This window comes from Nerophis lumbriciformis, linkage group LG33 (assembly GCF_033978685.3).
Source record: "Nerophis lumbriciformis linkage group LG33, RoL_Nlum_v2.1, whole genome shotgun sequence".
NCBI classification, from domain to species: domain Eukaryota; kingdom Metazoa; phylum Chordata; class Actinopteri; order Syngnathiformes; family Syngnathidae; genus Nerophis; species Nerophis lumbriciformis.
This window is the reverse complement of record NC_084580.2, coordinates 22,266,204-22,288,601: the sequence shown is the minus strand read 5'-3', so window position 1 is coordinate 22,288,601 and position 22,398 is coordinate 22,266,204. Positions and strand designations below refer to the sequence as shown.

General features: G+C 38.9%; 3 protein-coding genes across 3 annotated transcripts in view; all 3 read right to left on the bottom strand.

Moving 5' to 3' along the window:
• Positions 1-15,128, bottom strand: part of LOC133575682 (major histocompatibility complex class I-related gene protein-like) — a gene marked incomplete at its 3' end in the record, with an annotated part of 187,819 nt that extends 172,691 nt beyond the window's left edge. Inside the window, exon 1 of the mRNA XM_061928417.2 lies at positions 14,977-15,128. Within this exon, the coding sequence (XP_061784401.2) occupies positions 14,977-15,103 (127 nt within the window). The remainder of the gene's footprint in view (positions 1-14,976) is intronic.
• Positions 1-22,398, bottom strand: part of LOC140677503 (uncharacterized) — a 45,907-nt gene that overhangs the window by 16,370 nt on the left and 7,139 nt on the right. The window lies entirely within an intron of this gene.
• Positions 9,612-11,863, bottom strand: LOC140677483 (uncharacterized). The gene is made up of 2 exons (XM_072912121.1): positions 11,855-11,863; positions 9,612-11,798 (listed from the first exon to the last, which is right to left on the bottom strand). Exons 1-2 carry the CDS (start codon positions 11,861-11,863, stop codon positions 9,612-9,614), a joined length of 2,196 nt encoding a protein of 731 aa, XP_072768222.1.

Here is a 22,398-nt window from a genome sequence, read left to right as displayed (position 1 = left end):
GCATGCATCACAACTATATCCCTCCTCCTTGGGGTTTCCCACACACAAGCTGTGGTACCATCGCCCGCACCGCTATTATATATATATATATTAAGATTTACTCTTAGACTATTAAATTAATAAAATGAAAACATGGCTCCGAGACCGTCCATTTATTTATCAAAAAAACAAAACACATGAGTAAATCCGCGACAAAAAATATCTTATCCATCACACAATCAACTAGGATATGGGCACGGCCTCAAAGGGTCAATATTCGATGAGGCAGAGAACTGCCATCAACCCAAAATATACAGAAAGGGTTTTTTGGAACATAAAAGGAAATTAACATTACTTTCACTTTTTCTTCAATTTTCCATGGATTTAGGTTAAAAGATGTACAATTTCAGACACTATTTATGCACCTGAGTAAAGTTGCGCCGCATTCTCGTGCTAGGTGAGAGTCCATCTTAAGTATGAAAATCTACAAACACTGAACACTGTTGCCCTCTGTGTTTTAACATTTTGATTTCTATTTACTGCTTTAATTGGTTTCACCCTTAAAATCGTTTTTAATCATATTTATTTTATATTGTTTTTATATTGGTTTTATATGTATTTATTTTTATTTTTTTATTCAGTCATTGGTGGAGCTCAAGATAGTATTTGAATGTTGTTTTTAATATTGTTGTGCAGCACTTAGGAAACATTTTGTTGTTTAAATGTGCTATATAAATAAAGTGGATTGGATTGGATTGGATTGAATTATGCTGTAGTTAGTATAATGTAAAACTGTAAATTTAGAAAGGGAATGCTCTGTTTTTCTTTAAATACATTAACACCATCACATTTTGTTCTAATAATACTAAGTCGTTGAACCTCTTGAGACAATTTGGCATTTGTTGGGGTGGTCATCAAGTGCGATGCTAGGTACCATAACTTGCCTTCCACAATGTAGTTTGCCGCTTTTCTTTTCAGGTTGAAGCGCTCGTATTTTTTGGAATTTGGTGGTACTTTCCCTTCGGTAAGGTATTCCACCAATTCTCTATAGGTGCTTGATTCCATGATTTAGATAGGAGTCAAAATCCGCTAATAAATTAGAAGGTGGGCTTCAAACTGGATAAAGCCAAATGTTTCAAGTACCTTGGTAAGGCGCCACGTACCTCCTGTTAATAGTGTGAAATGCCATACATTTACGCCTAATTGGCTGGGCAAAACGCCGACGGGCTTATCGGAAAATGTAACCCTAGTGCGTCCTGATTCTGGGGGTCCAAATGAGAAAAAGTGAATGGAGATGAAGGGTGGGGGGTGTAAAAAGGGCAGGAAATAGTAATTGAGGTTCCTGGCTTAAGAATAGGGAACATACAGTAAGGTCTCGAAATCTGACGGCCAAGTCACAGCTTATCAGAAAATGTAACCCTAGTGCGTCCTGATTCTGGGGGTCCAAATGAGAAAAAGTGAATGGAGATGAAGGGAGGGGGGGTGTAAAAAGGGCAGGAAATTGTAATTTAGGTGACTGGTTTAAGAATATGGAACATACAGCCATAACAAACAGAACAACCGCATGTGCATGTATAGCCTTATCTATATTGGAAAATGTATGTGTGTGAGAGAGAATCAACAGCTGATACAATGGACTCATACTATAATGAAAATAAGTCATTGATTTCCAGAATATGTGTAATTTATTAATGCTGAAATTCTGACAACTGACGTTTCATTCCATGATAGCTTTTAATCCGGAAAATGTATGTGTGTGAGAGAGAATCAACAGCTGATACAATGGACTCATACTATAATGAAAGTAAATCATTGATTTCCAGAATATGTGTAATTTATTAATGCTGAAATTCTGACAACGATAGTTTATGCCATTTACGCAAGCGTTCTTCTTCGCCTCCTCTTTGGGCTTGCCGTTTAACCATCAAACAAACGCCATGAGAACATCGCCCCCTGGAGTCACAAATTCTGATGGGTAACAGATTTCGGTACAACACCGGCCCAAGCCTCCATGGGGCCCTAAGCAAAATTGGATTTTGGGGCCCTCTATTTCTGCCAATAATATATAAATAATATATAAACTCATTGCGGCTCTGGCAGTGTTGTTTACATTATCCTATTGTCAGCCTGGCATGTCTTTACAAATGACATGTCATTTATAAAGATATGGGGGTGGCCCAGTTAAGAACATAAATAATACCAATGAATGAACGAATGATGTCCAGAGTGCCACATATGGTTCCTAATCTTAAAATGTAGAAAACATTCAGCTACAAGAGTGGCCTGGGGTTGAACAGTCCAAGTGATAAAGCTTTGTATTTACAGTAAAAGTGTCATCTTGTCTCATCAGTCTTGTACATATTAGTCTTTAATTACTAGTTTATATTTTTAGTTAATTGTTCATATTTAATGTTTACTTTGTACAAAGAGAGCGCAGTCTACTGAAGTTAAATTCCATGTGTGTTAAACATAACTGGACAATAAAGCTGATTCTGATTCACTTTATTATTTTTGGTAACAAAAACCTGAAACAGCAATGTGCAAAAACGTTGACCTAAAATTGTGTTTTTGTACAATAATATATCTTTGATCATTTAGAAATCATCAGTCAGACTCGTACATGCAAAAAATAAAAAAAAATAATTTTTTGTTAATTGCTTTTGGGGGCCCCCTGGTGGCCGCGGGGCCCTAAGCAAGCGCTTAGTACGCTTATGCCTTGGGCCGGCTCTGCTGTACTGTACTACGCGCCCCCCCCCCCCCTCCTTTTTGGGGGGGGGGGGGGGGGGGGTGATTCGGTGAACGAATCTTTTGAACGAATCAATTTAAGGAACAGATTCTAGTGATTCAGTACAGTCAAAAGAACTGCCGATCCCATCACTACATTCTACAGTACAGGAGGTCGCGCTATCAACCTTTCAATGGACCACTTCCAAGGTGGCTTCTGCGCATGTCCAATTTATCTAGGTCAAAGTTCGTGAGGGATAAACAAAGCAAAGCGACTCCATACTTTTTTAGTCAACTTCGTCACTTCGTGGTTTGTGTTTACTATTTACTATTAATAGTCATGTATATTTTTCAATAAGTCGAAGACAATTTGTGCAGTTGTGGGATGTTCTACTAGTACATCATCATCATCATCATCATTGGCGTTGTTAGGCCTATTTTAGGGGGGCTCAAGCCCAATTTTCATTATGTCAGGGAATGATGCGTTGGTGATATATGTCAGAGGTTCTGAAATGTCTTCTATAACCTTTTTTATCGTTACCATATCTATTCCATGACAGTCGGTTGAGGTCTTGGATTTACAATTTTTTACAATTTTGATTACTTTTGTCACGCTTTTAAGAAACATGGAATTGGGATTTCTGCCTATGAGCTCACTCAAGTCCTCAACTGACCCATCATCTGCATTTGGAATTCTTTGATCCAGATTTTTTCCGATATTAACAAAATAATCATTGAAACGTTCAGCTATTTGGTTCATATTGTCATTTTTTGTATTTCCATCTAGAAAGTACTGGGGGTAATCTTTCTTAGCACCATTTTTAATGATGCTATTTAGGATGCCCCATGTTGCTCTCATGTTGTTTCTGATCTTGTTTAATAATTGTCTGTAGTATTCCTTCTTAGCTTGTTTTTATATTTCTTATACTTATTTTCTGCCTCTATAGATGTCTGTGTTATAAATATTCGATACAATGTGTTTTTTTTTGTGACAAGCATTTTTCTGTCCTTTTGTCATCCATGGTTGGTTGTTTTTCTTTTGCTTCTTACAACGTACTTTTAGTTTTAATAATCCGGACCTAATGAAGACTGCATTTGTGTGGTCTCTATATCCTACTTTAAAAATAATACAACCTATTGTTACTATAACAATCTACAAGGTTAATATAGGTTGCTTCTCTTTCTTCCCCTCCATTTTTCTGCATTCTTTCGTATCTCTAGTTATCATTACGTATATGTATTGTTGCATTTGAACAACTGTATTGTTGATAATAGAGGTCAATTATTGGTATTGTTCATTATCAATAGCGCTATTTCTATTGGTATTTGTATTTCTCCATTTGTAGTGTAATAATGTTCAATGTCATTTCTGTATTATTTTTTATTTTCGCTAACTATTTTGCTATCACTTTTACCATCATATTTGTACATGTCGTATTTGCTGATGTTGCTCTATTGTTGTTGTTGTTGTTGTTGTTATTGTTGTGTTTGCTGTTGTGGTTTTTGTCCCTCTGTCTAATCCCCCTCTTGTCCCCACAATTTCCCCCTCTGTCTGTCATGTCTGGGTAATCATGTTTTGTTTTAGTCATGTCATGTTTTGTTCTGTTTAGTTATTGGACTCTTTAGTTTCTGGCTTTTCACTCCCTTGTCTTGTTTCCATAGTTACCCATTAGTTTCACCTGTTCCACATTTGGACTCATTGTGCACTCTTGTTTGTCACCATAGCAACCCATTAGTTTTCACCTGTCACGTCACGCACCTGTTTTCGTTAATCATGTCTGTAGTATTTAAGTTCATTGTTTTCAGTTTGTCTTTCTGGTGACATCCCCACATTTATGCTCTGCACATTTCTGACTCTTTTTTCATGTCCATCGTTCACGCTGCTCCTTTTTGTCCATGCCAAGTAAGTTTTGTTTATTATTGCCACAGTTAGTGTTTTTTGTTGTTCATAGTTTTTGCCTTTGTGCAAGTATTTGTTTTCATAGCCAAGTTGTTTCTTTGCCACTGTGCGCGCTTTTCGTTTGTACTTTTTTTTTGTGTCCTTTATTAGTGTAAAAAAATAAATTATGTACTCTCATTGCCGTCTCGCCCGAGCCAACTTTCCGTTGCCCACTAGAAAAACTAAACCCCAGGACCAAGTCATGACACTGTCTTCCTTTTTTTCTCTTTCTAACCCCTCCTGCTCCGGGTTAGGGTTAGGGTCAATCCGGTTTCGAGGCAAATCACTCTACGGAGACAGCCCTCGCAGAAATGACTAATAATCTATTGCTAACGATGGATTCTGATGCGTCATCTATGTTGCTGCTTCTTGATCTTAGCGTTGCTGTCGATACCGTCGATCATAATATTTTATTAGAGCGTATCAAAACACGTATTGGTGTCACAGGGTGTAGGTGACGACCCCAAGATGCAGAGACGGCAGGCTTTGTTAGAAAAACATGATTTAATGTAACTCTATAACAAGAAAGAAAAAAAAAGGTACAAACAAAAGGCGCACAAGGCGGAGAACAAACTTGGCTATGAACAGAAACTAGCACAAAGGCTAAACTATGGACAAGAAACAAAAACACTGACTGTGACACGAATAAACAAAACTCACGTGGCAAGAAACAAGCAGGATGAACTATGACATGAGCAGAGTGAAGTGAAGTAGACAGAGCTACAGCGACAAGTATAAATGACATCGACAAGTATAAATGACACTGACCTCGACAATCATTAGCGACATTGACAATACTCCAGCACTGACTGGAGGGAAAAGCAGGTCTAAATAGTAGCTGGCTGATTGACACCAGGTGTGGCCAGGTGCCAATCAGCCACAGCTGAGGGGACAAGTAGGAAATAACCAAAATAAGAGCGCCGACAGGAAATAAAGACAAACAGAGGAAAAACTCAAAACATAACTAAACTGTCAGTGACAAACCTGACAGTAGCCCACCTTCCCACAACGAATACCAGACGTTCTAGGACCACCCTCCCCAAAAAAAACAGTCCAAAGTCACGGGAGGGTGGAGGGAGGACAAGGCGGTGGGCCGCCAGGCCAAGTGTTCCCGCAACCAGCAGGGAAGAGTCAGGTGGCGACGGCGAGTTGAACGCCCGCCGCAATTGGCGAGGCGGTCACCCATGGAACGACCACATCCGTGGCCGACGAGAGGATGGTGGCGGCCTCTGCTGGCCCACCGGGGAGGATGATGGTGGCGCCCTCTGCTGGCCCACCGGGGAGGATGATGGTGGCGCCCTCTGCTGGTCCACCGGGGAGGATGATGGTGGCGCCCTCTGCTGGCCCACTGGGGAGGATGATGATGGCGCCCTCCGCTGGCCCACCGGAGAGGATGGTGGCGACCCATGCTGGCCCACCGGAGAGGATGGTGGCGACCCCTGCTGGTTCGCCGGAGAGGATGGTGGCAACCCCTGCTGGTCCGCCGGAGAGGATGTTGGCGACCCCTGCTGGTCCACCGGAGAGGATGGTGGCGACCCCTGATGGTCCACCGGAGAAGATGATGGCGAGCCCTGCTGGTCCACCGGAGAGGATGGTGGCGACCCCTGCTGGTCCACCGGAGAGGAAGATGGCGCCGTCTGTTGCAGACCCACCGGAGATGATGGTGGCGTCTGCCGGCCCACCGGAGATGATGGCGCCATAGGTTGCAGACCCACCGGAGATGATGGTGGCGTCTGCCGGCCCACCGGAGATGATGGGGCCATAGGTTGCAGACCCACCGGAGATGATGGCGCCGTAGGTTGCAGACCCACTGGAGATGATGGCGCCGTAGGTTGCAGATCCACCGGAGATGATGGCGCCGTAGGTTGCAGATCCAACAGAGATGATGGCGCTGTAGGTTGCAGACCCACCGGGGATGATGGCGCCGTAGGTTGCAGACCCACCGGAGATGATGGCGCCGTTGGTTGCAGACCCACCGGAGATGATGGTAGCGTCTGCCGGCCCACCGGACTGCATGGTGGCGTCTACTATGGAGTGGACTTTCACAATTTTATGCTAGACCCACTCGACGTCCATTGCACCGGGGGGGGGGGTCCTCTCCAAGGTTTCTCATTGTCATCCCACTGGGTTGCGTTTTTCCTTGCCCTGGTGTGGGATCTGAACCGAGGATAACGCAGCCCTTTGAGACACTTGTGATTTAGGGTTATATAAATAAACATTGATTGATTGATTGAAGGCATACACTCAGTCTTAAGGAAACAAAAGTGGCTTTCATTGCTGATAGGATTGTAGAACAATTCCTTCATCCAACCTGCAAGGAATAGTCATACATTTAGTATAATGGTGTGTAATGTGTTCAACGTCATAAGTAGTGGTAAATGTAATTCTGTTTGAAGTGAAGAACTTTTCAAATGAATGATATATAACGTACTGGAAACTAATTTACAAACACAACTTCATCACACACAATACTCCACTATGGAATTGTTCTTATATTAAAATGAGAAACAAATCCATCTTTGTACAGCTGATGCACTTATTGAGTGATAAAAGTATTTTATTATTTGAAGATTTCATTTAGTACGACGTGCAAATAAAAATAATTACAAAAATTTAAAAGGTTTTCATTCAAAATATTTGAATTACAATATATTTATATATTTTTATACTTCACTGTATTTTCTCTGGAACAAAAAAAAAATACTCATAACTTGAAAGTTTCCATTCTTCCAAACGCAAAGGAGTTCATTTTAGTGTAAAAAAAAAAAGCCCCGGATTGACAACTTAAAATCATTTTTAAGATGTTTTGCAATTGATGACAACACTTGTTCATTCTGTGATAGGGAAACAACATAAACTGTTTATTTTATGAAGTAAAGTAAATCTCTGTGGGATGATGTACAATATTGGCTTTTGCCTGACACTTCAAACTTTGATTGATATTGATATTGTTTTGGGGATGTTAAAAAAGAAAAAAAAATGTAAAAAATGTTCAAAACACAATAATGGGGATTTTTTTTTTCATCCACAAATGTAAGTTTGTAAAAACAAAACCATCCTTCCACAAACAATTCAGCCATTTTCTCTCACTTTTATATCGCATAAAGCTCTGGGGACATACATATAAAACAATCACAACATGATCATCATATTACAAAAGAGAGTAATAAAGATAATTAATAAAATAGATTATAGAGACCCAACAAATGATTCATAAAATCACACATTTTAAAATTGTACAAAAGACAACTGTTCAAATGATGTATAAAGTAAATAATAATATGCTTCCTGAAGTGTTTCAGATGTGAACCAGTACATATGTATATCATATAAAGGTGCTAATCTATGGGATCATTAACAATTAGAAATACAAATATGCAATACTTCAATATTTCAAACACCTATAGAAAACAATATTATGACATTGTATTATGAATATACTACATACACAGATAAAATGTTTATTGTATGTAAAATATGTCTTGTACTGTTTACTCTCACCTTTTCAGTCAAATTGTTCTGTACAATTTTTAATAAAAGTACACAATGTTGCACATTATTGCATGTACTTGATTGAAAAAAGCACTAATATAAAATATCTACCGTATTTTTTCGGACTATAAATCGCAGTTTTTTTCATAGTTTGGCCGGAAGTGTGATTTATACTCAGGAGCGACTTATGTGTGAAATTATTAACACATTACCGTAAAATATCAAATAATATTATTTATCTCATTCACGTAAGAGACTAGACGTATAAGATTTCATGGGATTTAGCGATTAGGAGTGACAGATTGTTTGGTAAACGTATAGCATGTTCTATATGTTATAGTTATTTGAATGACTCTTACCATAATATGTTAGGTTAACATACCAGTTGGTTATTTATGCCTCATATAACGTACACTTATTCAGCCTGTTGTTCACTATTCTTGATTTATTTTCCACAGTATTCTGGACATCTGTGTTGGTGAATCTTTTGCAATTTGTTCAATGAACAATGGAGACAGCAAAGAAGAAAGCTGTAGGTGGGAAGCGGTGTATTGCTGCCGACTGCAGCAACACAAACACAGCCGGTGTTTCATTGTTTACATTCCCGAAAGATGACAGTCAAGCTTTACCATTGGCCTGTGGAGAACTGGGACAACAGAGACTCTTACCAGGAGGACTTTGAGTTGGATACGCAGACGTGGTACCGTGAGTACGTACGCAGCTGCGGCTTCCAAACATTTGATCGCTTGCCCGTACGTGCGTGCCGCTATGTGCATGTCACGTACGTAACTTTGGGGAAATATATGTGCTGTATGAACTTTGGGGAGGTGAACGGTACTTTGGGCTGTGGGATTGAGTGTGTTGTGCAGGTGTTTGAGTTGTATTGGCGGGTTATATGGACGGGAGGGGGGAGGTGTTTGTTATGCGGGATTAATTTGTGGCATATTAAATATAAGCCTGGTTGTGTTGTGGCTAATAGAGTATATATATGTCTTGTGTTTATTTACTGTTTTAGTCATTCCCAGCTGAATATCAGGTCCCACCCGCCTCTCACAGCATCTTCCCTATCTGAATTGCTCCCACTGCCCTCTAGTCCTTCACTCTCACTTTCCTCATCCACGAATCTTTCATCCTCGCTCAAATTAATGGGGAAATCATCGCTTTCTTGGTCCGAATCGCTCTCGCTGCTGGTGGCCATGATTGTAAACAATGTGCAGATGTGAGGAGCTCCACAACCTGTGACGTCACGCTACTCGTCTGCTACTTCCGGTACAGGCAAGGCTTTTTTTATCAGCGACCAAAAGTTGTGAACTTTATCGTCGATGTTCTCTACTAAATCCTTTCAGCAAAAATATGGCAATATCGCGAAATGATCAAGTATGACACATAGAATGGACCTGCTATCCCTGTTTAAATAAGAAAATCGCATTTCAGTAAGCCTTTAAAGTCTTGACAGTATATTTCAAATCCTGCAGTTTCATTTGCTGCTGCTGTTCTCACCAGCACACTTGTGTTTCTCACACTGGTAATTATGAGAGAATCTTTCACCACACACACTGCAACTCAACGTTTTCTCTCCTGGGTGTGTTCTCATGTGTCTTACAAGGTTTGATCGTTCACAAAAGCTTCTGTTGCAGATTGAACAGGAATGGGACTTCTCTCCAGTATGTGTTCTCATGTGTGCTACAAAGTTTGATCGGTCACAAAAGCTTCTGTTGCAGATTGAACAGGAATGTGATTTTTCACCAGTGTGTGTTCTCGTGTGTCTTTTCAAATGTTGACTTTCTGTAAAACCTTTACCGCAGATTGAACAGGAAAAAGGTTTTTCACCAGTGTGTGTTCTTGTGTGTACTTTCAACCATCGACTTTGTGTAAAACCTTTACCGCAGATTGAACAGGAAAAAGGTTTTTCACCAGTGTGTGTTCTTGTGTGTCTTGTCAAATATTGATTTTCTCTAAAACCTTTACCACATGTTGAACAGATAAAAGGTTTTTCACCAGTGTGTGTTCTCATGTGTACTTTCAAATGGTGACCTTGTACAAAACCTTTACTACAGATTGAACATATAAAAGGTTTTTCTCCGGTGTGTATGCTCATGTGTTTTTCCATACTTGAACTTTGGGCAAAACCTTTACCACAGTTTGAACAGATAAAAGGTTTTTCTCCGGTGTGTGTTCGCATATGTAATTTCAAATTATGGCTAAATACAAAACCTTTATCACATACTGAGCAGGTAAAAGGTTTTTCTCCAGTGTGTCTTCTCATGTGTCTTTTCAGATGACAATGGTATTTAAATGTTTTGTCACAGTGAGAACATTTGAAGTGAGTGTTTGCCTTCTCATCTTTAGAGTCTTCATCATCAGTGTCAGGAGAGTGTGACGTTGTGTCCTCACTATCTGATAGTGGAGCTAAGAGCTTGTCTGCTTGTGATCCTCCACAGTGGTCTCCATCAGCTTCTGTTGTCATGTGTTGTGTTGAGCTGCTGCTTGGAGGCTCCGCCTCTCTCTTCTCCTCACTTTCACCTTTGACCTCATCATCTTCACTCTTCACAGGGACACCAGTCACTGGGAACTCCACCAGTCCTTCAATATCCTCTCCCTCCTGACTGATGCTGTGTTCCTCCTCTTCTTCTTTAATGTGCGGCTGCTCTTGGTCCTCCTCTTCCTCTTTAAAGTAGGGGGTCAGTGGGTCCTCCTCTTCCTTTTTAATGTGAGGGGGCATCGGGTTCTCTTGCTCTTTAAAGTGAGGGGTCAGTGGGTCCTCCTCTTCATTTTTGATGTGTAAGGTCAGTGGGTCCTTCTTTTCATTTTTGATGTGTAAGGTCAGTGGGTCCTCTTCTTCATTTTTGATGTGTAAGGTCAGTGGGTCCTTCTTTTCATTTTTGATGTGTAAGGTCAGTGGGTCCTCTTCTTCATTTTTGATGTGTAAGGTCAGTGGGTCCTCTTCTTCATTTTTGATGTGTAAGGTCAGTGGGTCCTCTTCTTCATTTTTGATGTGTAAGGTCAGTGGGTTCTCTTCTTCATTTTTGATGTGTAAGGTCAGTGGGTCCTCTTCTTCATTTTTGATGTGTAATGTCAGTGGGCTCTCCTTTTCATTTTTGATATGTAAGGTCAGTGGGTCCTCCTCTTCATTTTTGATGTATAAGGTCAGTGGGTCCTCCTCTTCATTTTTGATGTGTAAGGTCAGTGGCTCCTCCTCTTCATTTTTGATGTGTAAGATCAGTGGGTCCTCCATTTGCCCTTTAATGTGAAGGGTCAGTTGGTCCTCCTCTTCCTTTTTAATGTGAGGGGGCATCGGGTTCTCTTGCTCTTTAAAGTGAGGGGTCAGTGGGTCCTCCTTTTCATTTTGGATGTGTAAGGTCAGTGGGCTCTCCTTTTCATTTTTGATGTGTAAGGTCAGTGGGTCCTCCTCTTCATTTTTGATATGTAAGGTCAGTGGGTTCTCTTTTTCATTTTTGATATGTAAGGTCAGTGGGTCCTCCTCTTCATTTTTGATGTGTAAGGTCAGTGGGTCCTCCTCTTCATTTTTGATGTGTAAGATCAGTGGGTCCTCCTCTTCATTTTTGATGTGTAAGATCAGTGGGTCTTCCTCTTCATTTTTGATGTGTAAGATCAGTGGGTCCTCCTCTTCATTTTTGATGGGGTAGAGATTCTTCTTCAACGTCTGCGGGACAGGAGAAAACAAACATTCTTTAGAAAAGTCCAGCTTTGCTCAGTCACATGAGACATTGTCCCGCACCAACTCAGTGGCCTAGTGGTGAGAGTGTCCGTCCTGTGGGATGTTCCAAATAAGTGTTTGATGAGCATTCCTCAACTTTATCAGTATTTATTGCCACCTTTCCCAACTTCTTTGTCACGTGTTGCTGGCATCAAATTCTAAAGTTAATGATTATTTGCACAAAAAAAATGTTTATCAGTTTGAACATCAAATATGTTGTCTTTGTAGCATATTCAATTGAATATGGGTTGAAAATGATTTGCAAATCATTGTATTCCGTTTATATTTACATCTAACACAATTTCCCAACTCATATGGAAACAAAGTTTGTATATATATATATATATATATATATATATATATATATATATATATATATATATATATATATATATATATATACATATACATATATACAGTGTTGGGACTGTAACACCGTTAGTTTCAGCGGTAACTAGTAATCTAACGCGTCATTTTTTTATATTCAGTAACTCAGTTACCGTTACTACATGATGCGTTACTGCGTTGTTTTACGTTATTTTTTATGTAGTATCGGCTAGAAACAGAAGATCTGAGTGTGTTTTATTGGAGCGCTGCAGTGTCGTCTTTCTGAATCTCTTGTGTCAGCAGCATTGGTGAGGGAGGGGCGGAGACAGAGAGAGAGAGAGAGTTATGATAAACGCGCATGCGTCGCCAGGCTCTGCTTTTTATCCATAGATTTATCAGATTTTATTTTTTATTAACTATAGCAGGGGTGTCAAACGTGTGCCCCGGAGGCCATTTGCGGCCCACAGCTAATGTTTTAAAGGCCCACGGCACATTCTAAAAATACTATTAAAATACACAAAAACATAACAAAAGTGAAATAAAAAAGCTTAAAGGTGAAATGTAAATTAGAAAAAGTTGCAATGTTGACCAATAAAACAAAGCTGTTTTTCTTTCTTTCAAACTGTCATTGCTCAAAACATAATATTGAATCAAAATCAATGTTATTATGAATTATAGTACACACACTCTGTCAATTCTCTTACATACTCTTTCATTGACTTCTAGAGTGTTTGATTATCACATCACTCTAAATGTATAGACTATAAAGTTTAGAAACATAAAGAGGGATTCTAGTGGGCCAGGCCAATCTTTCCTTATCTTTAAACTAAAACTGGGGAAATGCGTACAGTGTTCTGGGCTTCAGACATGATTTTATTTCACAATTCCTTGAGAGAGAAAAACGCCTGGTTAGGCTTTGTGTATGTAAAGTTAAAGTTAAAGTACTTCCTCGGTTTACAGCTATGTTGTTATCATGCTGTTTGTTACTTATGTATGTTATGTTGCAGCTATTTAAAATAGTTTTGTCAATTTGTTCTGGCCTGAAATAAATTAGCCCTTTGAAACGTATCTTTGTCTTTGTGTGTTGTATGTAGAGCACATTGCTTAGCAGAGTTCAGTGATGCAAATGCATGTCAAGTTGATCAACACATTGTATTATTCTCCAGTGCAATAACAGTACTGAAATGAAAGCTAAAAGGGCATTAAAGGCCTACTGAAATGCGATTTTCTTATTTAAACGGGGATAGCAGGTCCATTCTATGTGTCATACTTGATCATTTCGCGATATTGCCATATTTTTGCTGAAAGGATTTAGTAGAGAACATCGACGATAAAGTTTGCAACTTTTGGTCGCTGATAAAAAAGCCTTGCCTGTACCGGAAGTAGCAGACGAGTAGCGTGACGTCACAGGTTGTGGAGCTCCTCACATCTGCACATTGTTTACAATCATGGCCACCAGCAGCGAGAGCGATTCGGACCGAGAAAGCGACAATTTCCCCATTAATTTGAGCGAGGATGAAAGATTCGTGGATGAGGAAAGTGAGAGTGAAGGACTAGAGGGCAGTGGGAGCGATTCAGATAGGGAAGATGCTGTGAGAGGCGGGTGGGACCTGATATTCAGCTGGGAATGACTAAAACAGTAAATAAACACAATACATATATATACTCTATTAGCCACAACACACCAGGCTTATATTTAATATGCCACAAATTAATCCCGCATAACAAACACCTCCCCTCTCCCGTCCATATAACCCGCCAATACAACACAAACACCTGCACAACACCTCCACAAAGTTCATACAGCACATATATTTCCCCAAAGTCCCCAAAGTTACGTACGTGACATGCACATAGCGGCACGCACGTACGGGCAAGCGATCAAATGTTTGGAATCCGCAGCTGCATGCGTACTCACGGTACCGCGTCTGCGCATCCAACTCAAAGTCCTCCTGGTAAGAGTCTCTGTTGTCCCAGTTCTCCACAGGCCAATGGTAAAGCTTGACTGTCATCTTTCGGGAATGTAAACAATGAAACACCGGCTGTGTTTGTGTTGCTGCAGTCGGCCGCAATACACCGCTTCCCACCTACAGCTTTCTTCTTTGCGGTCTCCATTGTTCATTGAACAAATTGCAAAAGATTCACCAACACAGATGTCCAGAATACTGTGGAATTTTGTGATGAAAACAGACGACTTAATAGCTGGCCACCATGCTGTCCCAAAATGTCCTCTACAAACCGTGACGTCACGTGCCGGCGTCATCATTCCGAGTTTTCAGCAGGATTTTACGGCGCGAAATTTAAAATTGCACTTTAGTAAGCTAACCCGGCCATATTGGCATGTGTTGCAATGTTAAGATTTCATCATTGATATATAAACTATCAGACTGCGTGGTCGGTAGTAGTGGCTTTCAGTAGGCCTTTAATAGGAGGTTTAAAAATAAAAACTAAAGTTACTTTTCACAGTAACGCATTACTTTTTGGTGTAAGTAACTGAGTTAGTAACGGAGTTCCTTTTGAAATAAAGTAACTAGTAACTGTAACTAGTTACTGGTTTTCAGTAACTAACCCAACACTGTCCACCACTGACAGTTTATTGTACAAATGGACTGAGATATGGAACTCATCTTTCGTAGTTAAATTCGAAAGAACACCGACAACCACGTGGTTGCAAGAACCAGACGGAATGCATCATCCTCACAAGACAACCCAACTTCTTATACACAATATATTCAAAAATAGTGTTATTATTGAAATATAAAGTTAGTAAAGATGTGAGCGTAAAAAGTCAACAAACCTGTTCTGTGTAACACAACTTGATGTTTCTTGAAAACAGCGTCCAGTAGTTGATGTTGTCGCTCCTTCTCCTCTTTTGTTGGACAAAGTTCTTCCTCCTCGTACTTTGCTATCGTTCTTTCGCACATTTTCACACAATCACAACACTTTACACTCACATTTGATCTCTACTTAGCGATGTGTTGATAACTTCTGTGTCTTCTGTTAGCAGCTAACAAGCTAAGCTAACTAGCAAGCTAAGCTAACTAACAAGCAACGATAGCAGGAGAAGCGGCACAGTGCTTCTAACGCATGGAGACGACTTTATCCTTACATAATGAATCAAAGATGTATTTTATACGACGTAAATATTTCAAACTGGATAAGAAATAATAAGACTGACTTATTAGCGTCTTGCTCGCTTCTTTGTCCGTCGATGTGCTTTCACGACAGTTAGCACACTTGACGTTACAAGGAAGTAATGCTCTGTTTTACCGTCTTCCGTTTACGCCGGAAGCTGGGAATGACGTCACAGCCGAGTGGACAAAAAGAAAACACAGATTTCCAGAGGATATGTATCATAAGGGTTCTCGATAGGCACCGTCAGCTTACGACAATTCATTTGCACTGTATCATAGCTACATGAATGACGTTTGCATTAAAACATGCGTGAAAATCAGTCAAGTATTGAGAAAGTGATCCTGTCACGAGATGGAGATGTTGACCGGTGTAAGATGGCGGCCCTCCGGCATCTCTATATAAGATATTGCCTGCTGTCACTGTTGTCATGCTTTTCTTTTCTCTAATATTTATTTGAATAACAATGTGATATAAAAGATTGTCTTGTTTTTAAAAAAAATAAATGCAAAGTATGTCAAACAAACCTTTAATGATGGGGTTCAGTGGCGCCCCCGTGCGACATTCATTGCAATGACAAGAGTGAAAGTGGTAGAAATTGTTGCAATATTACAACCTGATTTTTCAATTCTACCCTTCCACGTGTTTTTATTGTTTTCCCCTTTTACTCCTCAATAATCTATTTTTATACAAAACATGAATAAAACATTCAAATATCACAGAACGCATGCTTGCCAACCTTGAGACCTCCGATTTCGGGAGGTGGGGGGCGTGGTCGGGGGCGTGGCTAAGAGGGGAGGAGTATATTTACAGCTAGAATTCACAAAGTCAAGTATTTCATATACCGTATTTTCCGCACTATAAGGCGCACCGGATTATTAGCCGCACCTTCTATGAATTACATATTTCATAATTTTGTCCACCAATAAGCCGCCCCGGACTAAAAGCCGCGCCTACGCTGCGCTAAAGTGAATGTCAAAAAAACGCTGCGCTAAAGTGAATGTCAAAAAAACAGTCAGATAGTTCAGTCAAACTTTAATAATATATTGAAAACCAGCGTTCTAACAACTCTGTCCCAAAATGTACGCAAATGTGCAATCACAAACATAGTAAAATTCAAAATGGTGTAGAGCAATAAATAGCAACATAATGTTGCTCGAACGTTAATGTCACAACACACAAAATAAACATAGCGCTCACCTTCTGAAGTTATTCTTCATTCGTAAATCCTTCGAATTCTTCGTCTTCGGTGTCCGAATTGAAAAGTTGCGCAAGCGTGGGATCCAAAAATGGCCGGTTCCGTCTCGTAGAAGTCATCGGGAGTCAGTGTCGCTGTTGTTGTGCAGCAGTTCTGTGAATCCTGCCTTCCGGAAAGCTCGGACCACAGTTGTGACCGAAACTATCTGCCCAGGCATTTACGATCCACTGGCAGATGTTGGCGTATGTCGACCGGCGCTATCTGCCCGTCTTAGTGAAGGTGTGTTCGCCTTCGGAGCTGTGTGAAAAAAGCCACCCGGCCTCTTCGCGTAAACTTCCCTTAACCACTCGCTCATCTTTTCTTCATCCATCCATCCCTTCGAGTTAGCTTTTATGATGACGCCGGCTGGAAAGGTCTCTTTTGGATGGGTGGAAGTTAGCATGGCAAGCTAGAACCACAGTGAAGGATGACTCCTCATTCCCTGTGGTGCGAATATTCACCGTACGTGCTCCCGTTCCACAGTGCAGTTCACAGGAATATCAGTTGCTGTGAAATACGGTAGTAATCCGTGTGCGGATGGAGAGATTGCGTCTTTTTATGATCCGGATCCTTGTCGCGTAGTAGGAGCCATTTTGTGGTCTTTACAGATGTAAACAGGAAATGAAACGTACGGTGATATCCGCGCGTTTTTTCTTCTTCTTCCGGGGGCGGGTGAAGCGCTTCCTGTTCTATGGGGGCGGGTGAAGCGCTTCCTGTTCTATGGGGGCGGGTGCTTTCCTTGGCGGTTGCTTGCGTAGAAGAAGAAGCGCTTCCTGTTCTACCGGGAAAAAAGATGGCGGCTGTTTACCGAAGTTGCGAGACCGAAACTTTATGAAAATGAATCGTAATAAAGCGCACCGGGTTATTAGGCGCACTGTCAGCTTTTGAGAAAAATTGTGGTTTTTAGGTGCGCCTTATAGTGCGGAAAATACGGTATATATACAGTGTTGGGACTAACGCGTTACAAAGTAACGCGTTACTGTAACGCCGTTACTATCGGCGGTAACTAGTAATCTAACGCGTTATTTTTTATATTCAGTAACTACGTTACCGTTACTACATGATGCGTTACTGCGTTATTTTGCGTTATTTTTTATGTAGTATCGGCTAGAAACTGAGAAGATCTGAGTGTCGCTGCTGAAGAGGCGACAAAAAAGAGGCGCGCCGCGCACTATCTGTGTGTGTGTGTGTGTGTGTGTGTGTGTGTGTGTGTGTGTGTGTGTGTGTGTGTGTGTGTGTGTGTGTGTGTGTGTGTGTGTGTGTGTGTGTGTGTGTGTGTGGGAGGGGGCGTGTCTGTGTCTACTATCAAGACGTCATGGCGAACCCCGAAGCCGAGTTTCTTAAAATGGAGATATTTTCAGTACGTTTCTTTTATCGACCACAAAGAAAAGAACATTTTAGCTGAATGTAAGTTTCAAATATGCTGAAACAGCGACAAAAACAACATGCTTCGACGAAGCTAGTAAAGAGACACACTCACCTCCACCTCCAACAGCGGCTGGATTTTAACGAGGCACTGCACACGTGAAGGTACACACACTCTGTCAATTCTCTTATATACTCTTTCATTTTAAACTTTTAGAGTGTTTGATTATCACATCACTCTAAATGTTTAGACTATAAAGTTCACAAACCTAAAGAGGGATACTAGTGGGCCAGGCTAATATTTCCTTTTCTCTAAACTAAGTGGGGAAATGTGTAGAGTGTTCTGGGCTTCAGACATGATTTTATTTCATAATTCCTTGAGAAAACGCCTGGTTAGGCTTTATGTATGTAGTGTGTGCCTTTCTTGTTTTACAGCTATGTTGTTATTATGCTGTTTGTTACTTATGTATGTTAAGTTGCAGCTATTTAAAATAGTTTTGTCAATTTGTTCTGGTCTGAAACAAATTGGCCCTTTAAAACATATCTTTGTCTTTGTGTGTTGTATGTAGAGCACATTGCTTAGCAGAGTTCAGTGATGCAAATGCATGTCAAGTTGAACAACAGATTGTATTATTCTCCAGTGCAATAACAGTACTAAAATGAAGGCTAAAAGGGCATTATGGGGCCTTAAAAAAATTAAAAAATATATATATAAGTAACTAAATAGTTACTTTTCACAGTAACGCATTACTTTTTGGTTTAAGTAACTGAGTTAGTAACTGAGTTACTTTTGAAATAAAGTAACTAGTAACTGTAACTAGTTACTGGTTTTCAGTAACTAACCCAACACTGTATATATATATATATATATATATATATATATATATATATATGTATGTGTGGGGAAAAAAATCACAAGACTACTTCATCTCTACAGGCCTGTTTCATGAGGGGGTTCCCTCAATCATCAGGAGATTTCCTGATGATTGAGGGAACCCCCTCATGAAACAGGCCTGTAGAGATGAAGTAGTCTTGTGATTTTTTTCCCCCACACATACATATATTGCGCTCTACTACGGTACCGAGCACTATTTTTTGGATAACCTTATTAAGATATATATATATATATATATATATATATATATATATATATATATATATATATATATATATATATATATATGTATATATATATATATATATATATATATAAGAAATACTTGACTTTCAGCGAATTCTAGCTATATATATATTTATTTTATTATATATATATATATATATATATATATATATATATACATATATATATATATATATATATATATATATATATATATATATATATACATATATATATCTATATACATATATATATATGTATATATATATATATATGTATATATATATATATATATATATATACATATATATATATGTATGTATATATGTATATATATATATATATACATATATACATATATATACATATATATACATATATATATATATATATAAGAAATACTTGACTTTCAGTGAATTCTAGCTATATATATATTTATTTTATTATATATATATATATATATTTATATATATATACATATATATATATATACATATACATATATATATATATACATATATATATACATATACATATATATATATATACATATATATATACATATACATATATATATATATATATATATACATATACATATATATACATATACATATATACATATACATATACATATATACATATACATATATATACATATACATATATATATATACATATATATATATATATATATATATATATATATATATATATATATATATATATATATATATATATATATATATATATATATATATAAAATAAATACTTCAATTTCAGTGTTCATTTATTTACACATATACACACACATAACACTCATCTACTCATTGTTGAGTTAAGGGTTGAATTGTCCATCCTTGTTCTATTCTCTGTCACTATTTTTCTAACCATGCTGAACACCCTTTCGCAGGTACCCAGAAAGGTTTCGAGTACCACCAAAAAAAACGGAATCTCTGAAGACAGTATAAAAATCTGTGTTAAAGGTGTACAAATACTGTTTGTATAATAAGCATGTTTTTGTTTACAAATGAGGGTTAAGAGTTCAGTACTAAAAAAAAAAAAAAGAATGTGGCTTAAGTACTGTTTTTTAATTGAGCTGCTGTGCTATGTTTGTCTGTTGCCATCTCCTGGTGAATGTTGGCTATAGCGTACTGGGGTTACTTTTTGGTTGGCCAACGATTTACGTGGTGTTGCGCACCTGACGTCAAGTGTGTGAGTCTGTTCTGAAGTCTACAGTAAAGAGACGTACTTCATCACCACGCCTGGTTATTGCCTCCAACTCAATATATTGCAACAACATTGCTGTTTACGGCAGATGAACTGCTTTACGGTAGACGAAAACATGACTGCTGTTGTTGTGTGTTGTTACCGCGCTGGGAGGACGTCAATGAAACTGCCTAACAATAAACCCACATAAGAAACCAAGAACTCGCCCTCCATCATTCTACAGTTATAACGTGTTTGGGCAGGCTTGCTGTTTATATTGTGGGAAAGCGGACGTGAATACAGGCTGTTGACACGTCACTCAGGTCCGCATGGAGCTGGAGGGGGCGTGGCTTCCAGCTCCGCCTGAATTTCGGGAGATTTTCGGGAGAAAATTTGTCCCGGGAGGTTTTCGGGAGAGGCCGCTGAATTTCGGGAGTCTCCCGGAAAATCCAAGTATGACAGAACGTGATGTCGCAGGTGCTCTGTCATCAAAACAAAAAGCAAGTCCAGGAAGTGACGTACTCTTCGCGCATGCGTGGATCGATCGTGCCGTTATTTTATTTACAATTTGTAAAAACTGTGAAGCATTTGCTCTCATACACAAAAGTCTCTTTCTTAAAGTGACATCCAAATTCTCACATTGGGTTAATGATTTCAATTTATTAATGCAATCTTGGAAGATTGTACAAAGTACAAAAAAACAGTTGAATTATTATATCTATTGGAATAATTTAGGTGGTTTTAAATAAGCACCTTTAAACACAAGTTTATTATTTATTGAATTAATATATATATATATATATATATATATATTTTTTTTTTTTTAAATCTTATTCATATGGTGTCTCTTATTTACTTTTACTTTCTTTAACGGGTTTTGTTTGTAGGAGTATTGGATTTAATGTGATGTATTTTATTATGCTGTAGTAGAATAAACTGAAATAAATAAAATGTATGCATATATAGCATACTTAACTCAAGTAAATAAGTCTTACAGCAGAAGTGTCGCAAAAGTCACCTGAAAACAGCCAGCCAATAAGGGTTTCTGCTTCACACAAATTTAATTACAGACACAATTTTTTACACACACACACACACACACACACACACACACACACACACACACACACACACACACACGCAGAAAGATTGCGTTACACATTGTTGCGTTTTGGACCAGTTGTTCCTCCCAGGGAATTCAAGTCACAATTCGCTCCCAAGCTCTTTACGACACTTTAAAGCTGAGTTGAAAAACCACGAGAGACAGAATAGGTATTTTGTTGAATATTCTCAAAGCTTTGCCAATATACATTTTGAGACCAGTCTAACCCTAGAACATTCTATTGCGCCCCCCAAAATGGTCTGTCTTCCCGATCCCACCACCCTCTCTCTCGTCCCATCTCTGTAGACAAAACAAATGCTAGTCAAAACACATTCCAAAGAACTCAAGGTTATCACACACAGTTTACTTGCTGACAGAGCATCAAGAGAAGAAATGGAAAACACGAACTGTTTTCAAATATGACTAAGAAATGAAAGAAGTACAACTTAAATTCGGATATATGTAAATATCTGCCTCCGACAACATGCACACATCTGAATACGCACACACAACTATGATTACGCATACACAACTCTTTCACAGCAAAAACGTAGCAAAAGTCACGTGTACAAAGACAGACAATCGAGGAAATGCTGAGATTTTTTTCCTACACACAGACAAATTATTATCGACAACTTAAAACATGTATACACAGCTCCGACTACACACACACACACACACACACATTGAGATACAGAAACACACATTAGTACACTCTCACATGAATTGGATTACAAATGCGCAGATTTAAGATGCACAATTGCAAATAATTGTGCTCCAATAATACTTCCATAATGATCCAGCACTGACAGAAGGGCGGGGCTGGCATAAAAAGAAGCCTGACTGGCAACTTGGAACAGGTGTGTCCAGATTGCCAATTAGAGACAGGTGAACCAATTGACTAGTTAAAAAAAATAGACTTGTATTTTATTAAATATCTCAAAGAATCAGACTATTTTTTTATGAAAAAAAAACTATTTTATTGTACAAGGTCACATGCAAAGGATATAGCGCTAGTACAAACAAATATGTCTATCTTACAAAAGGTGTGCAT